Source organism: Capra hircus, chromosome 1, assembly GCF_001704415.2.
Source record: "Capra hircus breed San Clemente chromosome 1, ASM170441v1, whole genome shotgun sequence".
Taxonomy (NCBI): domain Eukaryota; kingdom Metazoa; phylum Chordata; class Mammalia; order Artiodactyla; family Bovidae; genus Capra; species Capra hircus.
Genome location: NC_030808.1, coordinates 68,874,058 through 68,893,596, shown reverse-complemented (window position 1 = coordinate 68,893,596; position 19,539 = coordinate 68,874,058). Strand labels below are relative to the sequence as shown.

General features: G+C 43.0%; 1 protein-coding gene across 3 annotated transcripts in view; it reads right to left on the bottom strand.

Annotated features, from left to right (window-relative positions):
- The window catches only part of LOC108635581 (kalirin-like), a 124,609-nt gene that overhangs the window by 15,955 nt on the left and 89,115 nt on the right, over positions 1-19,539 (bottom strand). For all 3 annotated transcript variants that reach the window (XM_018045834.1, XM_018045830.1, XM_018045824.1), the window contains 6 exons: positions 12,899-12,926; positions 12,102-12,273; positions 10,626-10,747; positions 9,838-9,969; positions 8,189-8,353; positions 6,322-6,400 (listed from right to left, as the gene is read on the bottom strand). In XM_018045834.1, coding sequence (XP_017901323.1) covers positions 6,322-6,400; positions 8,189-8,353; positions 9,838-9,969; positions 10,626-10,747; positions 12,102-12,273; positions 12,899-12,926 — 698 coding nt within the window. The remainder of the gene's footprint in view (positions 1-6,321; positions 6,401-8,188; positions 8,354-9,837; positions 9,970-10,625; positions 10,748-12,101; positions 12,274-12,898; positions 12,927-19,539) is intronic.

Below are 19,539 nucleotides of genomic sequence, written 5' to 3'. Positions count from 1 at the left end.
GTTTGGAAGCTCTGAGTTTGTGGATGGAGGCTGTCAACTTGACTCTCACTGTATGGTGAACTGCATGGACTGTTCAGTTGCAGGAAACTTCAAACTCAGTATCTTTAAATCTTTCCTCTTGAGTTGGTCAAATTTTGCAGAGAAAGATCCTCCAACTTTCTGGCAAGAATGTGAAGCCTTGGTTTTCCACCTCTGGAAGCCTGATTGATAAGAGAACAGGGGTCCTCGGTATCTAGCATTTATATATTCTCACAAGGGTCCTGTGTCAGTGATGCCATCCAATCTTCTCATCCTCTGTCGTCCCCTTCTCCTCCCGCCTTCAATCTTTCCCAGCATCAGGGTCTTTTCAAATGAGTCAGTTCTTCATATCAGGTGGCCAAAGTATTGGAGTTTCAGCTTCAGCATCAGTCCTTCCAATGAATATTCAGGACTGATTTCTTTTAGGATGGACTGGTTTGATCTCCTTGCAGTCCAAGGGACTCTCAAGAGTCCTTTCCAACAGCACAGTTCAAAAGCATCAATTCTTTCATGCTCAGCTTTCTTTATAGTCCAACTCTATAGGCTATACTGCTGCTTTTTTGGATCCTGTAACCAGGTAGCATTCCCAGGGGATAACAATGGTGCCTGTATAGTTTATTTCTGGTTAAGTATGCCATGCTCAAGTGCTCTTTGCGTCTATGAATGAGCTATTTGAGTGAAGATATTTCTTTTTTGTAATAGTTACTGAAGAGCCATTTCTAACAAGATAGCCATATAGACCTAGAATTCTAGGTTTATGTGTGATGGAGAAAGCTGACTCATGTATATGACCCTGGCACAGTGGCACAGATATATTTTGTGTCTCATGTAAGTATCTACATGTCTTATTTCCACTCTGTTAACATAACAGCATTTTAAAGATCTAAAAATATGAAGACTATACTTGGGAGAGAGGAAAATCTTCAGGCTATTGGAGACGAACATTTTAAAAAATTGATTGCTTTGAACAGATCAGAAAATTGATCTCTCCTTAAGAAATATCAAAACATCCATCTTTCAAGAGAAAAACGTGCCTTAGCCTAAGACTATCAACAGCAAATACAGGCTTCAGGGAGGACTTAACTGGTACATCCACGGGACTGAGCCGGTTTCATTTAGAACCAGATGGGGATTTGTTCTGCTTATTATTGGGGCTCATAGTGTGGTAGTGGTTTAGTCACTAAGTCGTGTCTGACTCTTGTGACCCCATGGACTGTAGCCCACTGGGCTTCTCTGTCCATGGGATTTTCCAGGCAAGAATACTGGAGAGGGTTGCCATTTCCTTCTCCAGGGGATCTCCCCAACCCAGGGATTGAACCCACATCTCCTGCATTGCAGGCAGATTCTTTACTGCTGATCCACCATGAAGCCCTGGGGGTCATATATAGCTTCACAAACTTCAGTATCATGGAGCAAACTAGATTTCAATTACCAAAATTTATTTTTGACAAAAATTGCTCTGATGTGAAACAGCATATATTAGTAAAACAAATACAAGCTTAAAGTCAGGTACCCAGGGTTTGAATCCTGGCTATATACTTACTAGTTGTGGGATCTTGAAAAAGTTACTTAACCTTCTGAGCTTGAGTTTCTTTTATTGGAAATCTATACTTCCCCGGTGGCTCAGACGGTAAAGCGTCTGCCCGCAATGCAGGAGACCCCAGTTCAATTCCTGGGTCGGGAAGACCCCCTAGAGAAGGAAATGGCAATCCACTCCAGCATACTTGCCTGGAAAATCCCATGGATGGAGGAGCCTGATAGGCTACAGTGCATGGGGTCGCAAAGAGTCGGACATGACTGAGCGATTTTACTTTACTTTACTTTACTTAACTCAAACACTACCGCATGGTGTTGTAAGGATTAGATTAAATAACTTTTGTATAATATCTGCATAGTATCCAGAGGACTATATTACTCAATAAACATCATCATCATTCATTGCCATGTAGACTTCCACTGGCTCTCCCTCCTGTTTTTCTGTTTGGCTACCTACATGAAGAAGATCCGGAAGTAGAGCTAAAGCTGGATTTTGATGAAAGGAGCTGTAACAAAAGGCAGCGATTTACACTGTGACGCCTGCCTAGGAAAACTAGAATAATGAACATTTTTGCTCTCTCCACAACCTCTGTCACAACCACTTAGGAAATTTTATGCTTCATTGAGAAATGTCAGTTAGAGATGGAGATGATACCAATGGCCCATTGCTAGTAGGTGCTCTCTTATTTACACATCACAGGAGGGGGGTGACTTGTAAGACCTACTCACATTCTCTCACTTAGACCACCTGGAGACCAATGTATCACAGGCATGAATCCCTTTTTTTCCCTTATCATCAACTATTTTGTGAGACATGTGATACACTATTTTTCACTATTCTGTTAAAAGTCATATTTTTATCCTTTCATTTTTGAGAACACATTTTTCTAACTAAAGGGGAGAGAGAAAAAGAGAGACACTTGAACCCAACAATTAGTGATTATACATTCTTCTAGTCAAGGCTATGATTTTTCCAGTGGTCATGTGTGGATGTGAGAGTTGGACTGTGAAGAAAGCTGAGCACCGAAGAATTGATGCTTTTGAACTGTGGTATTGGAGAAGACTCTTGAGAGTCTCTTGGACTGCAAGGAGATCCAACCAGTCCACTCTAAAAGAGATTAGTCCTGGGATTTCTTTGGAAGGAATGATGCTAAAGCTGAAACTCCAGTACTTTGGCCGCCTCATGCTAAGAGTTGATTCATTGGAAAAGTCTCTGATGCTGGGAGGGATTGCGGGCAGGAGGAGAAGGGGATGACAGAGGATGAGATGGCTGGATGGCATCACTGACTTAATGGACGTGAGTCTGAGTGAACTTTGGGAGTTGGTGATGGACAGGGAGGCCTGGCGTGCTGCAATTCATGGGGTTGCAAAGAGTCGGACACGACCGAGCGACTAAACTGAACTGAACTGAAGGAAGACATGGAACTTCTTATGAAAACTGACCATATACTACTCATAAAGCAAGTCCCAACAAAAATCAGGGAATCAGTATCACATAGACCAAATTCTCTAACCACATGGTAATTAAATTAGAAATCAGTAGTAAGAAGATAATCTTTTAAATGGACAGATTCTTAGAAAAGTTCAATCTTCCAAGACTGAACCAGAAAGATATAGAAATTATGAACAACCCAATTACAAGCAGTGAAATTGAATCTGTGATTAAAAATCTCCCAAAAAACAAAAGCCGAGGACCAGATGGCTTCACAAGGGAATTCCATCAAACATTTAGAGAACAGCTAATGCCTATCCTTTGAAAACTCAAAAAATTGCAGAGGAAGGAACATTCCCAAACTCATTCGATGAGGCCATCACCCTGATACCAAAACCAGATAAAAACAACACAAAAAAAGAAAACTACAGGCCAATATCACTGATGAACATGGATGCAAAACTCTTCAACAGAATTTTAGCTAACAGAAAGAATTTTACACATCAAAAAGCTCATACACCATGATCAAGTTGGGTTTACTCCAGGAATGCAAGGATTCTTTAATATACACAAATCAATCAATGTGATACACCATATTAACAAACTGAAAGATAAAAACCATATGATAATCTCAATAGATGCAGAAAAAGCCTTTGACAAAATTCAGCACCCATTTATGATTATAACTCTTCAAAATATGGGCACAGAAGGAACCTACCTCAACATAGGAAAGGCCATATATGATAAGCCTACAGCAAACATTATTCTCAATGGTCAAAAACTGAAAGCATTCCCCCTAAGATCAGGAACAAGACAAGGGTGTCCACTTTCACCACTATTATTCAATACAGTTGTGGAAGTCCTAGGTAGAGCAATCAGAGAAGAAAAAGAAATAAAAGGAATCCAGATCAGAAAAGAAAAAGTAAAGCTCTCACTGTTTGCAGATGACATAATACTGTACATAGAAAACCCTAAAGATAGTATCAGAAAATTACTAGAGCTAATCAGTGAATTTAGCAAAGTTGTAGGATACAAAATCAATATACAGAAATCACTTGCATTTCTATATATTAACAATGACAATTCAGAAAGAGAAATTAAGGAATCAATCCCATTCACCAGTGCAACAAAAAGAATTAAATATCTAGGAATAAACCTACCTAAGGAGACAACAGAACTGTACACAGAAAATTATAAGACACTAATGAAAGACATAAACAGACAGAGAGATATTCCATGTTCCTGAGTAGGAAGAATCAATATTGTGAAAATGACTATACTACCAAATGCAATCTACAGATTCAATGCTATCCCTATCAAATTACCAACGGCATTTTTCACAGAACTAAAACAAAAAATTTCACAATTCATATGGAAATACAAAAGACCCAGAATAGCCAAAACAGTCTTGAGAAAGAAGAATGGAGCTGGAGGGATCAACCTTCCTGACTTCAGATTATACTACAAAGGTACAGTCATCGAGACAGTATGATACAGGCACAAAAATAGAAATACAGACCCATGGAACAAGAAAGAAAGCCCAGAAATAAACCCACGCACCTATGGGGATCTTATTTTTGACAAAGGAGGTGAGAATATATAATGGGTCAAAGACAGCCTCTTCAATAAACGGTGCTGGGAAAACTGGACAGCTACATGTAAAAGAATGAAATTACAACACTTCCTAACACCATACACAAAGATAAACTCAAAATGGATTAAAGACCTAAATGTAAGACCAGAAACTATAAAACTCTTAAAGGAAAACATAGGCAGAATACTTGATGACATAAATCAAAGCAAGATCCTCTATGACCCACCTCCTAGATTAATGGAAATAAAAACAAAAGTAAACAAATAGGATGGGATTAAACTTAAAAGCTTTTGCACAGCAAATGAAACTATAAGCAAGGTGAAAAGACATCCTTCAGAATAGGAGAAAATAATAGCAAATGAAACAACTGACAAAGGATTAATTTCCAAAATATACAAGCAGCTCATACAACTCAATGGCCAGAAAAACAAACAACCCAATCAAAAAGTGGGAAAAAGACCTAAACAGACATTTCTCCGAAGAAAACATACAGGTGGCTAACAAACACATGAAAAGATGCTCAACATCATTTAGTGTTAGAGAAATGCAAATCAAAACTACAATGAGATATCACCTCACACCTGTCAGAATGGCCCTCATCAAAAAACCTACAAGCAATGCTGGAGATGTAAATTGATACAGCCACTATGGAAGACGGTATGGAGATTCCTTAAAAAACTGGAAATAAAATCACCGTATGACCCAGAAATCCCACTCCTAGGCATATACCCTGAGGAAACCAAAAAGACACATGTATTCCATTGTTTATTGCAGCACTATTTACAATAGCTAGAACATGGAAGCAACCTAGATGTCCATCGACGGATGAATGGATACAGAAGTTGTGGTACATATACACAGTGGAATATTACTCAGCCATAAAAAGGAATGCATTTGAGTCAGTTCTGATGAGGTGGATGAACCTAGAACCTATTATACAGACTGAAGTGAGTCAGAAAGAGAAAGATAAATATCATATTCTAACACATATATACGGAATCTAGAAGAATGGTACTGAAGAACTTATTTGTAGGACAGCAATGGAAAAACAGACATAGAGAACAGACTTATGGACATGGGGAGAGGGGAGGAGAGGGTGAGATGTATGGAGAGAGTAACATGGAAACTTACATTACCACATGTAAACTAGATAGCCAACGGGAATTTGCTGTATGGCTCAGGAAACTCAAACAGGGGTTCTGTATCAACCTAGAGGAGTGGGATGGGGAGGGAGAAGGGAGGGAGCTTCAAAAGGGAGGGGGTATATGTGTACCTATGGCTGATTCATGTTGAGGTTTGACAGAAAACAGCAAAATTCTGTAAAGCAATTATCCTTCAATAAAAATTAAAAAAAAAAAGAAAAAAGATAATTTAAAAAAATCTCACACATTTGGACATTTTAAAAACATTTCTGCAGTTGGGTCAAAGAGAAGAATCGTAGTCGAAGGATAAAGTACTTAGAGCTGAACAATAAAAATGCCACAATCAGAACTCTGGATGTAGCTAAATTGTACCCTGAAGAGAAGACTGAGCCTTCAATTCTTATATTAGAAAAGCAAAAAGGCTGAGAACTTCAACTTAAGTTAGAAAAAGCAGCATAGAAAAGACACATAGTCTAGTTTTTTCTAGGTATAGAGAAAATGCACTTAGTGAAAGAAACAAAAGACAAGAAAAAAGTCATGTTCATGATGTGATGTTGTTAAGTGTTCATAAACAAAAGAACAGAAAACTGGGTCATTACCTTCCAATTTCATTCAGCTCAGTATAAGCTGAATCAAAATTTTCCTTCCAAGAAATGGTGGCACCATCAGCAGCAGCGTCTTTGGAAGAGAAAGGATCCATTTATCATACTGAGGAAGTCATACAAGAGGGATGAAAAGGTTAACAGAAAAGCTCCAACATCACCCCCAAAGCAATTCTCATGGCTAAATATGGGATCTAACTCAGTGGGAAAATACCACAATTCTCTGAAATGTTATCTAAAAAAAATACTAGCCAAGGGGAAACTGATGTGGCAGTCAGACTCCCCATACTACCTCCATAAATGAAGGGGAAACTTGGAACAATCAGAAATATAACTTCTGGATGTTTTCAAATAGAAATCTGGCAGCAAAAATTAAAAGGGAGAAGCACACACACACACACACACACACACACTTTGAAAGGCCTAGAAAAGCCAGTGAGAATCAGGGCTGTAGGAAGGACGCAGCAGAGAGGAAAGGGGAAGAGTTATAAAGCCAAGAAGAAAGGACCATGCAGAGAGCAGGCTGAAAACTGCTCATTCTCACCCTTTATTCTCTGCATTAACGAGCGTATCTGGTATACTGAATGATTTAGCTTTACCCCAAGTATATTAATACACCTGGCATAATCTTTGGCGGCACTACCTTGTTTGATACATTAACTCCCTGGCAGTGATTTACACACACACACACGCGCGCGCGCGCACACACACAAGCATGCACTACAACATTTGTGTTGTCTGCTGGGGAGCAAGGCTCGCAACAGGAAGCAAAGCAGAAGCAGTGGGCATCCCAGGTGGGACTCAGGGGGCAGCTGGGAGAAGAGCAGTCCAGCTGCAGCACGTCGCTTTTGACCCTGGCCTTCTCAGGCTGCCCACAGCACAGCTGGGCTGAGGCTGGACTCGGCTTACCCACATAGAGTTCTGAGGAAATAAAGAACCAGGACCAAGGTTTCCCAGTGAGTCACAGGCCCCTCGGGAGCAGGGCGGAGCCCAGCTGGCAGTGGGGAGGGCCTGGGGAGCATTTCCGGAGTTAACCGTGGGGGTGGCTGGGGGGCTGCAGCCCGGGGGCCCTACAGGGTCCACAGCCCCTCTGGAGACTCCGGGATGCCCTTGACCTAAAGACACAAGTTCACTGTCTTTTAATTTCAGTGACTTCCTCTCCTTATCCCACACATTCCATTGTCCTGCACTGCCCCAAACTTCACTATTGGGAGATTTCTTACAAAATGTCCCAGGGACCAAGGTGGCTTGGTGAATTCACGAATAGAGGGGCAGAAAAAGAACCAGGCTTGTAAAATACTCAAATGCAGCTAGTTAAATGCATCTCTTAGTCATTCAACGTATCTACATAAAAATGTATCCACCCTGAAAAAAGGCATTCTGGGAGGGCTGGGGGTGGAGAAATGATACTCATTTTAACGCCAACCTTCGAGCAAGTGGCTTTTCTTTCCCCGTTTTAAATTGGTGAGTGGGGCTGTCACTAATTCTGTGAGGCGCACTTAGGCTGTCAGGGGTTCCCAGGGAAGAGGAGGCTTGGTGTTTCCATCACAGAAGGGGGACAAGTAGTACCCACGGGGCTCATGGCTCCTGCCTGCCCCTCTAGGTGCCTGGCAGCACACACCGATGCCCGGGACCAGGACCAGGGCAGACATGGGTGGCAGATCTAACTTGAGCCCCATACTTTACGGAAACACTCTTCATCAGGCCTCTGAAATGCTACTTGACAGAAGCCGACAAGCAAATCCAGGTCACCTCTAGCTCAATGGCCCAGCAGGCCAGTGGGCTGCCAGGGCCAGTGAGTTTATGACAGTTGGCCAGTTGTCTTGTCTTCACCACCAGCAGGCTGGGTGTGGCTGGGACTCACCGTACTCTGGAAGTCGCACGAATTCTGAGGGCTCGCTGGGAAGGCTGATCCCCCAGGGGTTACTGGCACTGACTCTGAACTGATAAGGACTCCCAGGACTGAGGTCTTCAATGACAAGGTAGGTGTCCAAGGTCGATGCTACTGACTGCTGCCAGGCCTGGGAACCTAGGGGACAATTTTCGAGGAGTGGGAAAGAGAAAAGGCCAGAGGGACATTGTTTCAAAGACCTTCAGCAAACAATGAAAGGAAAAATGACACAATGTGGTCGCTGCCTCGGGCCTTGAAAGCCTGTTGGCTAACTGCGGCGGGTCTGGGTTCAGTTTCTTGAGACTGAATACATCATGAGTGGTGTTGAAGCAGCTGGCCTGCAGAGTCTGCTCATTTCCAAATGGGCATGTGAGAGAGTGAAAGCGCATGACGAATTTACTGAGGAACACACAGCGCATTTTCAACAAGGCCAGAAAAATACGTTGTTCGTTAATAACAAAGTGAGAGAAAACAGGCATTTCAAAATGGAAACAGAATGGAAACGAACGTGTACTGAGCACCACGGACATGTAAAATACTGCGGAAGGAGTCCACCCATAATCCGCTCATTCCACGTTGCCACTTAAATCCACAGAAGCCCTGTGAGATCGGGAGCATCCGTCTCGCTTTACACATAAAGTAACCGAGGCTCAGAAAGATTAGATAACTTTCCCAAGAGAACTTAGTTCATAAGATGAACTATGTATGACCTGAAGAATGCCAAGGGAAATACAGCCTTGGAGAGACTTGTCTCTCAGCTCAGCAACAATGCCTTTGTGCTGAGCTGAGAGACAGAGTGAAAAGCTAAACAAAGAGGTGGACAAATATTTTTATAACTGCAGAGGGTCTCTTTAAGAGAAGAAAGAAGGGAAAAAGAAGAAGAGCAACAGAGAGCAGAGCAGAGCAAAGGATTCTGGTTCCAGGTGTAAACCGTTGCTTTCAATTCAGGTGTGTGATTCATCACCTGGTTCAGAGAGTGCTACTAACAATTAGAGCTACCTGGCAGCTTCTCATTTCAATGAATTCCTCTTGATAACATTTGTTCCTAACTACTAAGGGTATGTATGCACTCTTAGTGTGTAAATGTAACAAGGTTAAAAACGGATCAATTTAAAAAGTGATCTCTCAATTTATACTGTGATCTCTAAGTTTCGTGCCGGGTAAAGTTGAGGGGTGGGGTGGGGTGGAGCCTTGCTTTTGCTCTCCTAGTTACTACTCTGGAAGAAAGATCACAGATTAGCAAACTATTAATAGAGAGCTGGGTTCTCATGCCAGCTCTGCCTCTTATGGACCCCAGCTTCATGCTTCTTAACTTTCTTTAAGCTTTAGCCTCCTCATCTGTAAAATGGGCTTGATTGTCCCTGTCTGCGTGATCAGGCTTGTTAAGTAGGTAAGAGCAGGCAAAGGTACTTTGCCACATGCCATGAGTCATTATCATTTTGGCAAAAAATCTTGCTCGGGGTTTGAGATCAAAGGCAGCTGAAGCCTGGCCTGAGGCCTTGGTGGTAAGTTGGAAGATAAGAGAAGGGACAGCTGATGAAAGGCATGGAAGCAGTGTTATGACTCCGAAGGACCTCCTTAAGACAGAGAAGATGGAAGAGGAGGCAGGGGAGGCGACACACCTTCCTCTCTGTACTCCACGGTGTAACCGGAAATGGTGCAGTTTCCCGTGCTGGATGGGGGCAGCCAGCGGAGGATCACAGAAGTGCAGCTTCTCTCTTGGGCAATGGGGCGGTTAGGGGCCGCTGGAACACCTGCGGGACAGAAATTAGGGTCCAATGCCATTTCTGCAGAACTTGGCATTTATGCCAAGGCTGAAGCTCACCTAGGGCATGTGACCTAACCTTTATCTCACATGTTTCCTGTGGCCTTGCGCACCAAGTGGTACACCTTTCCTAGGCTAAGGGAGGCTTGGGAGACACACCTTGCTGTCGGAATTCTTCCTTGGATCACATGCTGCATACTGGACAGAAAGCTCCATGAGAGAACTGCGCTGTAGGAGGCATACAGTAGGGCCTGGACAGCTCTTATCAAAGATTCTTTCTGTTCCCATTTGCTGCAACCTTGTTTCGGAACTTTCACAATGGCCCTCTTTTTCCCCAGGTCTCAGGGAGCCCTTATAATGTCCAGTTAAAATGTTTGACTAACACAAACATAGAAAGCAGAATGGTGGTTGTCAGGGGCTGAGGGGAGTGATGGGGAAGTGGAGATACTTTGTTTCAAGGGTGCAGAGTTTCAGCTTTATAAAATGAGAGTTCTGGAGATGGGTTACACAACAGTGTGCGTGTACTTCACACTACTGAACAGCACACTTGAAATTGGTGAAGATGGTGCATTTTATGTGTATTTTACCATAATTAAAAATGAATATTAAAGCACAAGAAATGTTTGACTAATAAAGAAACTGTACCTTGCACTTTAACAGTAGCAGATGTTGACGCAGTACCGTGGTCGTTTGCGGCTATGCAGGTATAGATACCGCTGTCTTGGGGCATCAGATTGCAGATTTTCAGGGTGATTTCCCCAGAATCACTAGGGACATGGAAAAAGGATGTCCTTCAAACACCAGTAATGAGACAATCACCTAGTAAAGGTACAAGGTGTGCTGAGCTGAGTCCTTTGGACCAAGGTCTAGTCCCTGCTTGTTATCTTCTTACATACCTTAGCTGAGCACCTTGCCCTCTATCTCCCCAGTTCCATATAGAGGAAGAAAATTCTTGGCATGCCTATCTCTCAAGTTGGTTGTAAATGAGGGATAGTAAAGGAGTAAAATGAGATAAGAATTAGAACATGGTTTGAAATAAAGTCCTATACAAATACTGATCCCCAACGTTATTACTACCTAAAATATTTGGTCCTAAAATACTTTCAGTCCAAAAGCAATAACAAGTGGTACAAAAAATGGAAAGACTAAAGAATGAAAACGTGCAAGTAGTCCACATTCTACATGCGGCACCCTCAAAATCACTGAGTGACTTAAGGCAAATTCCTTCACTAAATAACTTTCCCAGTAGTTCCAGCCTGGGGTTCAGGACACTAAAGAACTGCTCTGAAAAGGTTAAACCCAGAGGTCACAGTCAGTCCCACTTCCTCCTCACTGGTTGTAACATAACGTGGTAATTTTCATGACCCTTGCCACGCACTGACTCTCATCCTAAGCTCCCTGGGTCCACTGATATTTTAGAATCAGGCCATGGAGTCTCTGCTGGCAATATCATTTCACACGCAAAAACATTAAGCTAAAGGATGAAGTGTCTTGATCCTAGCTGTTTCTTCCATAAATGTTTTTTAAGCATCTAGGGCTTGTTACTGCTTGTCCTATGTAGGCAGCATTGTGAAAGAAAGGTCTTAATTAGTGGGGCTTCCCTGGTGACTGAGAAGTAAAGAATCTGCCTGCAATGCAGGAGAACCAGGTTCAACCCCTGAATTAGGAAGATCCCCTGGAGAAGGGAATGGCAACCCACGCCAGTATTCGTGCCTGGAGAATCCCATGGACAGAGGAGCCTGGTAGGCTACACTCCATGGGGTTGCAAAGAGTTGGACACAACTGAGCACCTAACACTTTCACTTTTGGTTCAACCAAGTTTGATTTTTTAGTCTTTGTGTGGAAGCATACTTGTGGCTGGATTTTCTGTTTTCTATTGTACACTGTGGAGTAAGTCACTATTTTTTTCCTTCTAAGAAAATTATTCTTAATGGAGGAATTGAGTATATCACTGTTTCACAGGATCCCAAGGGCCACAAAGGGTCTGTGCTAAAATAGGTTCCAGGGCAGCTCTTCTCTGAGAGACTAAGTAACCTGAACAGGAAATGCATCCCAGACCTAGCTTCTGGGTACTGCCCGAGGTGTGGGGAGGTGCGGTGCTGATGCGGGGCTGCTGCTTACCAGGAGGAGACGGTGTATGTAGCTGAGCTGTTGTCAGTGTCAAGGATGTTCTGGTCTGGACCCTTCCAAGTGATGGTGGGCTTTGGCCGCCCACAGACTTTGCACTGCAGAGTCACTGTGTCCCCAAGCAAGCAGGTCACATCCACTAAGGGCACGAGGAATTCTGGCGCCACTGTGGCCAAATCAACATGACGTAAATTTGCATTATTCAGAAGAAACAGAACAGTTATTTTATAACGCAACCCTCTCACTCCCCACCCATGCTGTGTAATGATTCGAATAATCTTCAGCTTAACAGCGCAGAGTAACTGGTGTCCTGTGAAAAAAGTATTTTTAAAGTACCGTGCCATGTTAAGTCGGTTCAGTTGTGTCCGACTCTGTGTGTGGCCCTATGGACCGTAGCCCACCAGGCTCTTCTGTCCATGGGATTCTCCAGGCAAGAATACTGGAATGGGTTTCCATTAATAAATGTTTAGTTTTAGGAAAATTAGGAAATATAGATTTTAAAAAAAGAGAAGACAATCTCCATGATGTCATCATTCAGAGGTTACTGTGAACAGTGTGGTATATATCCTTTTAGATCTTATAGAAATATAGCTTTTCTTACAATACGTGGATCTCATTATACACATTGCAAGCTGTGGTCTTTTTTACCCCACTGTTTATCCTAAACATTTTCCTTGTCCGTAAGCACAGGACTACATGACCACTGTTTAAAGATGCTACCTCAGTGCTGGATTTGCCATAATTTATTTAGCCAGTCCCTGTGTAGTCAATTCTGTCACTTTTTAACTCACCTTCTTGGATGAAATTTGGATTTAAGATCTGAAAAACACAAAGAAACAGAAAGTTGCTTAAATCCTAAGCTACTTAAAGAGAACAGGAGACTCATCATAGTGACCAAAATGAAAGTACAATTTGGGGCGAGAAGCCTCGAGCCCAGCCCCTGTAGTTTGTGGCCGTGGCACTATGGCCGTGACAACAAGGGCCCCTCATTTACCCTCCCCTCTGCTCTGTTCACACTCCCTCTGGGCAGCTGGGGCCCCAGGCAGGGCTACTGTGACTGCAGAGCTGGCCTCGCTGTCCTGCTGTCCTCCGTCACTTGCTCTTCCTCCCTATTGTATGCACGAAAACCCATTCTCCGCCACCTTGACAGTCACTCAAGCATCCTGATGGCACTGATTCTTCCCAGCATTGGGAATATTCAAATATAGAGGAACCGACATCTATTAAAGTGGAAGGGTGCTGGACGAGAATCCAGTCATTTCCTCCCAGCAGCTAAATGCAGAGTTTGACTGGTTGAGGGGAAAGGAAAGTTCCACTTCTTCATCCTGCCCTCCAGAACTCCTCCTGTGGCCCAAGTCTCCATAGGCAGCTTGAAAACCACAGAACTGCCCTCCTGGCTGCCTAGGTGAGGAAACGGAGACTTGGGCTGCCCTAGTGATCTGTCTGGTCATATGGCTGGTTGGTGGAGGCCCTGCTGGTGCCCTTGTACATACCAAGCTGTCTGCCATGTGACAACATGGAGCTCAGAGAAGGGAAAACCTTCCAGTCCACTGGCCATTACCTCTTCTTGAGAAGATGATTGCCTTGATTTTTCTCCCATCGTTTGTATGACCTCTAATCCTATAGTCTAGGTCACAAAGCTGGGTGGGGTGAGCAAAACCTGGGCTACAGAGCAGAAGAGGCGGGGGCTCACTTCTTTTGTTTTATGTGATTTTATCCTAGTCATTTAAACTTTAGTACCATTACTTTCCTTCATTATAAACAGGATAAATAATACCTAGTACAAAGTGTTACCGTGAAGATTAAATGACACCATGTCTATTGCACAATGCTTGACAAGTATTCAATGACTATTTAAATAAAGATTATCTAATTCCAATCTTCTCCCTTCTGCTAAGAGGCCTATTGTTGCAGTGGCTTATCTCTAATAGTTTATCTTGCAAAATTCTTCTTTGCTTCATAATGAAGGCAGGAAGCTTATGTGCCTGGCAAACCGCCCACTGGGGCAGTCACACTTATCTCTCTGATTTACCCAAGTCACAGGTCAACTCGGTTTCTGTGTGGTTTTGCCTTATACAGGCATCCATCAAGCCCTTTGGAAAAAGATATTCCTCCTCTGAGTTCCTCTCTGCAAACCTTTTGCCTGCGTCTACCACTCAGGCTTTTCATGAAACAGGCTGCAGGAAACTGCTGTAATGCTTCATTCTGGAGCTGAGTGTCTCAAGATTCTGACCACCACAGGGCTCTCTGCTAGTCTCCAAGGCCGCTCACACCACTGCCCTGCCTGCTTTTAAACCAGTGGTTCTCACTCCTTGACCCAGGTGGCTTTAAAAACACACAAGAACCCAGCGCCTGGACCTTATGCCTAGAAATTCTCTTTTAATTGGTTGGGATCAGCAGTTTTAAAACACAGGTGAATCAACATGCAGCCCGTTAAGGAAGGCTGCTAAAAGTTACCCTCAATCCAAGGAAACCAATCTCGGATAGACCTGTTTCCTGCCCCGGAGGCTCTCCTGGGTGGGGTGGGGGATGCATGGGGCATATGGTAAAGGGACTGCTTTTCCCACACTTTTGAAACCCCATCTACGTGAGGAGACCCCAGACCATGGTAGGAGAAGTGTGAAGAGTTGCTCCAGTTGACAAGGCAACTAAGCCACCAGTGCCCTTGATGGGCAGCACGGCATCACGTGCAGGGGCGGCTAAGGGAGCCGGAAGTTGATCCGCCTGGCTTAGGTTGAGCGGGAGGATGACATGGAATCAGTCATTTCACGGTCAAGGAAAACTAGGAATATTTCCTAAACGTTAACAGTGGTTTTCCCAGGGTGATGAGATGGTGGGTGGCTGTCCCCCCATTCAAAAAATACTGCCTGCTTCTCCCAGTTCAGTCACTCAGTTGTGTCCGACTCTTCGTGGCCCCATGGACTGCAGCACACAGGATGGTGTAAGATTTTGTGGATACAGAGATACTAAAGCATAGGCTCCGACCTCAGAATTTATAAAACACTGGAACATTGGGTGATTTTTTTTTTCTTACATGGGCTTTCCAAATATTCTGCAGTCATTATGTTTCACTTTTATAATAAATTTTTAAAGGAAAAAATGGTTTGGTCAGAGGTATTAGACTGTAAGCTCTTAAAAAACAGGAACCATGTTATTCATTTTTGCACCTCAGGCCTCTAGCCCCCAGTGTGCCACGTAATGGGCATTTAATACACGTTGGTTGAATGAATATTTGAGCTATGTCACATTTCAGTTCTCCCATGAATTTAGGACTGATTTATACATAAAATCTGGAAACAGGACCAAAAGATCTATAACATAATTACTCCTGTGTATAATCCTAATAATATTTGACTGGAGTTAGCTTTTAAACACAATAGAATGCAAACTTTTTTAAAAAATTTAAAAACAATAAAATCCATGGCCTCTGAGAGAGTAGGGTCTTCGGAATATGGGATGCATAAGGGATTGTAAACTCTAGGAGCAGACAGAGTATGTAGTATCCAGATTCTAAGCCAGACACACTCTCTTGCCTTGAACAACATTCCCAAGCAACTGAAGCCTCAGTTTTATCTGTAAACTGGGGATCATAATGTCCACTTGGAAAGCTGTTTGACTGAAGGGCTCAACCTATCTGATGATGATTTACTGAGCTTACCATTGGTTAAGTGGTGGTGGCCAGCAGGGGGAGAGGCAGAATGCCCACTACCCTCCTTGAGCCAACGGTCTAGTGGGAAAGATGGACTTATATGACATGCAGTGTCTAGGACGGTGCTGGGCTGATGTCATTAACCACCCTTCAAGGAACATGAAGCACTGGCCTCTCCCTCCTCCTACCCCAAATCAATCAGAAGGATTTGACTCTAGGGTCAAAAAGATTTGGGAATGCTGCCAGCTTTGTTCAATGGCCTGTATTTCCCATCTTGATGGGAATCCACGAGGGAGCAAGACACTGAGTCCACTCCAGGATTCTCAGAGAGCTCTCAAATGGCAGTTTCCTATGTTACAAACATTTAAGTGGGGTTTCATAAACCTACACTGTGGCAGTGCTTTATAAACATCCCAAACTGCTGCTTAGAGAGTTTACCTTATTCCCCTTTCTTGTCACAACCCCAACTGTGTTAAGTACATTATTAAACACAGCAAGCATTGTTTAAAAAGAAAATCCTCCTAGCTTTGGTGTAGACCTTAGTGGGGACTTTGGAGAGAAAGGCTGCCAGTACAGCTTAACTGCAGGTTCTTTATCTGGAGGCAGCTTGTGGAAGGCACCTCTTTTCATGCCGCTGCCCTTTGGCCGGCCCAGGTGTTGCTGATAATGGTGATACCATCACTGATTTGTTTAGCCTTTCATAGTTGGCACAAATTACTCAGACTCCTTCACTTGCTCCTCCAAAGCCCTGGGAGAAAGTGCTGAGCAGTTACTTATTCCCATTTCCAGAGGAGACAGGGAAGTTAAGTGTAACAGCACAGAGACAGTGATGGGGAAATGGCTCCCAGAGCTTTTTCCACCTTGGCGTTCAATGCAGAGGCAAGGTCTTGGGAAAAGCATCGGGAGACTTTGTCATCAATGTCAAAGGACTGCCTGCTGACCTTTGCTCCATGTCCCATCTCTACCGAGTTCTCCTCTACAAACTTGTCCAGCAAGAACAAAGAGCCGGAAAATAAAAAAATCCATCCTAATGTTTTTCTGTGACTCTGGATTATGCCCATAGGGGATTCCTTCCTTGTTGTTGTTTTTTTTTTATTTTTATTTTGAAGCAAATCAGAGTATTGACTGGAGGAGGGTCATGACAACCTTTCATCCCGTAGCTTCATATTTATCTGCGGTTCCCTATGGACCACAAGGCCCATGTGGGCAAGGGCCATGTTTCATTCACTGTCATTGCCTCAGAGCCTAGCACAATACCTGGCACACAAGCGTTCCATTGCTATTTGTCAAATCAATGAAAAACTGAAATGATGAGGAGAGTTGAGAAAAATGCCTTGCCGTGAACTCGGAGTGTTTTTCTATTTCCATTTATCCGGAACATGGCTTGTTCTGAAATCTCATCAGTCAGTCACGATCTGAGATTTAGCCGACAGTGATCTTCCCCTCTTCTCTGCTCTTCCAGAGGTTGGTCCCTTTGGCTCTGGTCATGTGCTGCCATCTGTCATCACATCTCCCCTGCATGTTAAGAGGCCCACCAGACTTGTGAACCCTTTGGAAGCCATAACCTGTTCATGTATTTCATGTACTCTTTGTCATGTTGCTTGACATAGCAGAACAAGTAGAATTTGTTAAATTAACTGACTCAATGAGTTTAGACTAGAACTTAGGTTTCCTTTCCATTAGACACTACCTTGTCTAATGATCACAGGTGGTGTGGGACAGGACCTGAGGTATCAGACTGGGACTGGAAGGGTTAATTATAAGGTGCACACATTTCTTGAAACCTAATGTATTCCTTCCTCAGAAACAGTCTGGGAGTCCATGTAAAGTGATGGAGGGGCAGGGGGAGAGATCTGGATTCCAAAATGGAAGCAGAGGGGGAGGGAAGGTGACGTTGTCTATATGAAACGCACGTTCTCTCTCTGAGAGACCAAGCTTCAGGAGGAGGAGGCAGGTACAGACCATGTGGGAAAGGGCTGGTTAGGAACCCGGTTGTGTATGAACAGCAGAGGGCAGCAGGTGGTAGTGGGTCCTCTTGGAACCACCACAATCCAGTTCATCAGCAACTCAGTTTCTTCCTTCTGGAGAGAATTCCAATTGTTTTCTTGATTTTACTTTAAAATAAGAGGGTAGTGAAGTAACAGGAAAGAATTACAGGTGAAATCAACCAGCAATGAATAATAAGCTGAGCTTTGAGCAAATCTGGAGTTTATTTTTCTTGCCAGTCAGTGTCCAAGGTTCTGACTCCAAGACCTGAGCGTGAGGATGAAATCCCATCTGTCTAGAAGACCAGGTGTCAAACGACTCCAGAAGAAAAATACCTCTTTCTTCTAAATCCCTCATCACCTCTCACAAAACACAGTTCAAAACTATACATCGAGAATGTCGACGGAGTCAAAATAGTCAAACAAAACTCAAACCAAAGGTCCTAAACTCAACTCAGAGCTACCTTGAGTGAAACAAAATTCCATTCTCTGCCTCCTCTTTCTCTTAGTGCTTGTGTCAAGCGAGTCTGTGTTCCAACAAGGAAAGAAAGGGATTTTTAGATGATGAATAAAATGGACAGATAACAGAAAAACAATGTCTAAAAGTTGAGGTATGATTTCTGGTTTGGAGGTTTAGCCCTTCATGTTTCCAATCTGGTGAAACCAGACACAATATTCTATTTGTTTAGTATACATTTCTCTAAATATTTAGAAAATATTCCTATTTCTTCTCATTTCTAAGAGGATATTAGCTGAAATTTAAAAAATACATAAATGCAACACAATCCCAGACAACAGAATTCTCTTTGAACTATCCTTACCTCCCAAATATTTTCATTATCATTTGGTTCTAAGTACTTTTCTTTCAACCATGATTTTTTCCTTTGACCCAATTTTAATAGAAACGTTTTTAAATTTACAAATATATGAAATAAAAAAAAATTATCTTCTTGTTCCTAGTTTCTACAAGATTGATTCCTTGATTTTCACTGGGATTTGCTTCATGGGTAGTACATGGTTGATTTTCACAAAAAGTTCCATGTGTTCCTGAGAAGAACACATAAGCACTAACTACTGGGCAGACTTATGAGTGTCTATGTGTGGAGCACATTGTTTTATGGGGATTTCTAGTCCAAAGTGAAAGTGAAAGTCAAACCAGAAATCATACCTCAGTCTTGTCCGACTTTTTGCGACCCCATGGACCATAGAGTCCATGGAATTCTCCAGGCCAGAATACTGGAGTGGGTACTTTCCCTTCTCCAGGAGATCTTCCTGACCTAGGAATCGAACCAGGGTCTCCTGCATTGCAGGAGGATTCTTTACCAACCATGAGGGAAGCCTCTTCTAGTCCAAATACCTCTCCTATTCTTCAAGCTTTGCTTTAAGAACATTGTGTTCTCAAAAATAAAAGGGATAAAAATATGACTTACACAGAATAATGAAAGAAGATCTATCCCCTGTCTCACAAAATAGTAGAAGAGAAAGGAACTAAAAGGCGGTTTATGGTGTGCACATACTGGTCTCTGGTGTTTGTGAGGACGGGGCTGGGGTTGCAGTGGTGGTGTTATCATTTCCCTTCTGTAACTCATGTTTCCAGCGTGGAATCTACAATCTTGACTTTGAATATTCAAAATCTCTATGCATGAGTGTCCTGAGGTCTCATCCCTTAATGATTTGACCTTGATCATATTCTGATCCCCCAAACCTCTTTTACTGGGGAAACAACCTCCCAGAGTCTGTGGGCCCGCAATAGGTTACGATGTGCTCTGAGGACAAGGGCCAGAGGAAGGCTGACTTG